The 5,000-nt window shown below is 51.8% G+C and overlaps 1 protein-coding gene across 1 annotated transcript in view; it reads right to left on the bottom strand.

Moving 5' to 3' along the window:
* The window catches only part of LOC137639682 (uncharacterized), a 23,954-nt gene that overhangs the window by 15,538 nt on the left and 3,416 nt on the right, over nucleotides 1-5,000 (bottom strand). The window contains exon 2 of the mRNA XM_068371931.1: nucleotides 1,827-1,970. Within this exon, the coding sequence (XP_068228032.1) occupies nucleotides 1,827-1,970 (144 nt within the window). The remainder of the gene's footprint in view (nucleotides 1-1,826; nucleotides 1,971-5,000) is intronic.

The following is a 5,000-nucleotide window of genomic DNA, read 5'->3' as shown; positions in this document are numbered from 1 at the left end:
CGGTCTAGGTATACAACCATATACATATCTATCTTATGAATTGATCCAAGCTCACCAGGCCGTCAGCCTTCGGCTGCCGGAGCCGCCGCCCCCTGCCGGCGACCCGCCGCTGTGCCGGCGGTCGCCACGATGGTATTATACTTTAGATACTCAGTGTGTCTGTCTTGATGCCTTCCACCCTGCAGGACCGGCCTCCGGCGTCCCATCGGTCTGCCGGCACCCTCCCGAGACGTTAAGGGACATGCAACCCTTCTCATACCTGCCGACAACATGCCGACAGTCAACATACTGCAGCCAGATGGCTGAGCCACTTCTATATATAGGTATTGTCTTACCATCCAAGTCTGTGGCTATGCTGTTTGATTGCACATTACAATATTCCAGCATACTCTGTGTGTCTTAGTGCAGCCGATTGCCGGAACCTATATCTAATAAGGGGTTTCTCCTATTCCCCTTCTACTCCAGGGATCTGAGTGGTCTCAGACCCTGCTACACCCTGCGGGCAATTTCTGTTAGAGGCTTAGCTTCTACCCACCACGGCTTATACATATGGATTTCCGTTTTGTGGCCGAAGAAATTGCCTACTGATAAGGTTACGGTAACCGACTGGGCGGGATTCACAAGTATGTGTCTATCTACTTCCTTTCCCGCTCATTATTCTCAGGAATTATAATTCCTTGTGAATTACTTTAATGTTTAAAAATTTTAGATTAAGTTATCTTAATCTTAGAGTAATGTAAGTCATTCTTATGCCTTCCATGTACTCATGATCTCTTTCTTTTACAGGAGGAGTATATGAAGTGTGAAAGCAACTTCTGCGGGGTGAAGCGCCCGGATTTCTATGGGCACAAGGCGTGCCGGACCCACGCCCCCTGTGCCGCCAAGAAAGGCGACCTGAAGTATTGGGACCCGCAGAATTGTACAGTCTGCAAGAGTCGTTTGGCCGAGGCGTTCGACGATCCTCCTTCTGCGGAGGCAAGGGACAACGCTCGAGAGAAGCTACGCAAATGGGTGCGTGGTTTCCAGAAGAACGCCACCGGACCGTATCTCGCCAACGAAGATTTGAGGGCCTTGCTTTTCCCAAAGGCATCCAAAGACTCTGTGGTCCCCCGTGATCAGATCCCCACCGTCCAGATAGTGGTGGAACCTGATATTGTCATGTCCCAGTCCATGCATGAGTGCCATCTGGATTCCGATAACATGGAACGTATGTCGGAAGTGTCAGAAGAGACGGAGAAGAACCTCATGGGCGAGGAACTCGACTATGAGGAAGATCAGGTGGAATACCCTGATTCGGAGACCGAGGCCGCTCCCGCTCCTACTCCCGCAGCAACTCCTGCACCGTCCGAGGAACCTGTTCCTTCAACTTCCGCCACCCCAGACCCTCTTCCATCGGCCACTCAGGAGGTCTTCAAGATGCTTGAGGCCCTCATGGAAAGAAAACTACGAGAAACCCAGGAGCAATTCCGGACTACTCTGGTTAATCTTAAGCAACCGAAACGGATTTCGGTTAAGGACCTCCCCACTTGCTCGGAAGCTAACCCATGGAGATATGCCGAGCATATGCCAATCACGACTGGAAAGATCTACATCAGTGAAAGGGTTGGCTCTATCTTGTTGGAAGAAGTGGAATTCTTCCCGAATTTCGAGGCTTATCCGGACTGTTACGTCCGGCTCAGGTCCGAACTAGCCTCAAAGGAGGAGACCGAACCGAAGGAGGTTATCGTGTTCGATCTCGCGAAGGCCCAGGCTATGTTAGCCCAGGCGGTGAAGAGTAGGGGTTTCACCAACTCCAAGATGCCGGCGCTTAGTAAGAAGCATCCAACCTTCGTTGTGCCGAATGCTGCGACTTGCCCCTTCATCGAAAAGGCCTTCACAGCGGTCTTAAAGACAGTGTAGGAAGGGAAACCTTGCCCTGCACTGGAGGAGTGCAGACCCTTCTCCCTTACTGTTCCTCCCGATGATAGGCACTGGAAAGATGTCCAGTCAACCTTCACGGTGTGGGAATTAGAGCCTGACGTAGCCGGTCGTCAATTCAATGAGGACCTCCCAAGGCTAAAGGATCACCTCCTTCGTAGGGAACAGGATACGAAGGAGAGGCTTGCCGCGTCGCTGTCCCACCAGGTACAGCTAGAACTTATGGCCGGGGATACTAGAGTCCCGGACTTTTATATGGTCCTAGCCAAATCGCACTTGGCAACGGTGACGAAGGACCTATATAGCTTCACTAGGGCTTGCAGAGCCTGTCGTGAATTCGTGTTCGCCAACGCGACGGTGAAACACAAACCCCGGAGGCTGATTTCCTCCAATATCTGGGGTAAGTATCTCTTTCCCTCCTCCCTGGTGAAAGAGATTGCAGACAAGGCCGTCACGGAGAATAGGAACCTTCTTCACAAGTGGGGCATGTCAAGAAAAAGGAAATCCTCTCAGGACGATGGCCCTCAACCTAAGAGGAAACCTCAAAAGCCGAAACCCCAGCAACGTCAACACGAAGACGGCAGTTTCCGGGTACCGCTACTCCCCAAGTGGCCACACAGCCACAGCAGACCTTTCAGCTGGTCCCCCAACCAGTGGTATCGCAGTCACCGGTCTTTACCCCGGCATATGAGCAACACGCTACTACCTTTCGTCCCAGAGGTAGGGGCTCAAGCAGAGGGTCCGGCAGAGATTCGTCTCGCCGTCCCTCCAGAGGCAGAGGAGGAAGGGGAGCTAGCGGCTGAGGTGGCAAACCCTCGGGACACCAGAAGCAATGAAGTGCTTCCGGTGGGAGGAAGACTCCGCCAATTCCAGGATCGTTGGACCTTCGATCCCTGGGCGCACAGCATCGTCAAGAAGGGACTAGGCTGGAACTGGACTCAACCACCCCCAGCCTTCCAGCAATTCTTCCAACAGTCAACCCCCCTCCTGGAAGAATATGTCCGAGAACTCTTGAACAAGAAGGTGATCAGGAGGGTAAAGTCAACCAGGTTCCAAGGGAGACTATTTTGCGTTCCCAAGAAGGACTCCGACAAACTCAGTCATTCTAGGCTTATCCCCTCTCAACAAGTTCATTGCGAACAACAAGTTCAAAATGCTGACTCTGCAACAAATAAGGACCCTTCTGCCTCAAAGGGCCTACACGGTCTCCATAGACCTGGCGGATGCCTACTGGCACGTTCCAATGAATCATCACGCTTCCTCCTACCTAGGATTCGACTCCAAAGGAAAAGTTACACCTTCAGGACCATGCCCTTCGGGCTCAACGTGGCTCCACGGATCTTCACCAAGCTGGCAGACGCCATCGTCCAACAACTCCGTCTTCAGGGCGTCCAAGTGATGGCCTACCTAGACGACTGGCTAGTCTGGGCGACATCGCCCGAAGATTGTGTAAGAGCCTGCAACAAAGTCACCCAGTTCCTAGAGCATCTGGGATTCAAGATAAACACCGAGAAATCTCGCCTCTCTCCGGCTCAGAAGTTCCAATGGTTGGGAATCCATTGGGATCTTCAGTCACACCGCCTTTCCATTCCACAGAAGAAAAGGAAGGATATAGCAGGGTCTGACAGAAGACTTCTGAAATCCAAACTGATCTCAAGACGACAGCAGGAACAAGTTCTCGGATCTCTACAGTTCGCCTCTGTGACAAACCCAGTGCTTCGCGCACAGCTAAAGGATGCCGCGGGAGTCTGGAGACGTTTCGCATCCATCGCTCGAAGAGACCTCAAGAGACGGCTTCCAAACAGACTTCGCTCACTATTAAAGCCGTGGTCGGAACCAAAGGCCCTGAAAAGGTCCATTCCTCTTCAACACCCGCCTCCATCGATTAACATCCACACGGACGCTTCACTGGAGGGTTGGGGAGGTCACTCCCACCAACGACAGGTTCAAGGAACATGGTCTCCCCTATTCAAGACGTTTCACATCAACATCTTGGAGGCCATGGCAGTTCTTCTCACCCTGAAGAAACTCTCCCCGCCTCCCTCGATCCATATCCGTCTGACTCTGGACAACTCGGTGGTAGTCAGATGTCTCAATCGTCAGGGCTCGAGATCGCCTCAGATAAATCAGGTACTTCTTTCGATCTTTCATTTGGCAGAAAAGAAGAAATGGCACCTGTCTGCAGTTCACCTACAAGGATTCCGCAACGTGACGGCGGACGCTCTATCACGAACAAGCCCAATAGAGTCGAAATGGTCTCTAGACGCAAGGTCATTCTCCTTCATCTCTCACTAAGTCCCGGAACTTCAGATCGATCTCTTCGCAACGAGCGACAACAATCAACTTCCTCGATACGTGGCCCCGTACGAGGACCCCAAGGCAGAAGCAGTGGATGCCATGTCACTGGATTGGAACAGATGGTCCAGGATATACCTGTTCCCTCCCCTCAACCTTCTGCTGAAAGTCCTCTCCAAACTGAGAACCTTCAAAGGGACAGCGGCCCTAGTGGCTCCCAAGTGGCCCCGGAGCAATTGGTACCCTCTGGTCCTTGAGCTGCAGCCCCCGCTGATCCCCCTACCGGACCCAGTTCTCTCTCAACAAGTACAGAAGTCGACTGTCTTCGCTTCATCACTGAAAGTCAGGGACCTTCATCTCATGATTTTCTCTCCTTAGCCGCAAAGAAAAGGTTTGGAGTCTCGAAGAAAAGTCTAGACTTCCTCGAGGAATACAAGATTGAATCCACACGACGGCAATACGAATCTTCCTGGAGAAAGTGGGTCTCGTTCGTCAAGGCAAAAAATCCTACGGAAATCACCTTTGATTTTTGCATGTCCTTCTTCATTCACCTTCATGGACAAGGCTTAGCAGCCAACACGATTTCCACCTGCAAATCAGCTTTGACTAGACCACTCCTGTACGCCTTCCAGATTGAATTGTCCAGCGATATCTTCAATAAATTACCAAAGGCATGCGCTAGACTACGCCCAGCACCTCCACCAAAACCTATCTCCTGGTCCCTGGACAAGGTGCTCCATTTTGCCTCTAACCTGGACAACGATTCGTGCCCTCTAAAAGACTTGACT

Source organism: Palaemon carinicauda, chromosome 4 (assembly GCF_036898095.1).
Source record: "Palaemon carinicauda isolate YSFRI2023 chromosome 4, ASM3689809v2, whole genome shotgun sequence".
Classification (NCBI taxonomy): domain Eukaryota; kingdom Metazoa; phylum Arthropoda; class Malacostraca; order Decapoda; family Palaemonidae; genus Palaemon; species Palaemon carinicauda.
The sequence above is the reverse complement of the archived record's forward strand: the minus strand, read 5'-3'. Positions and strand labels throughout refer to the sequence as shown.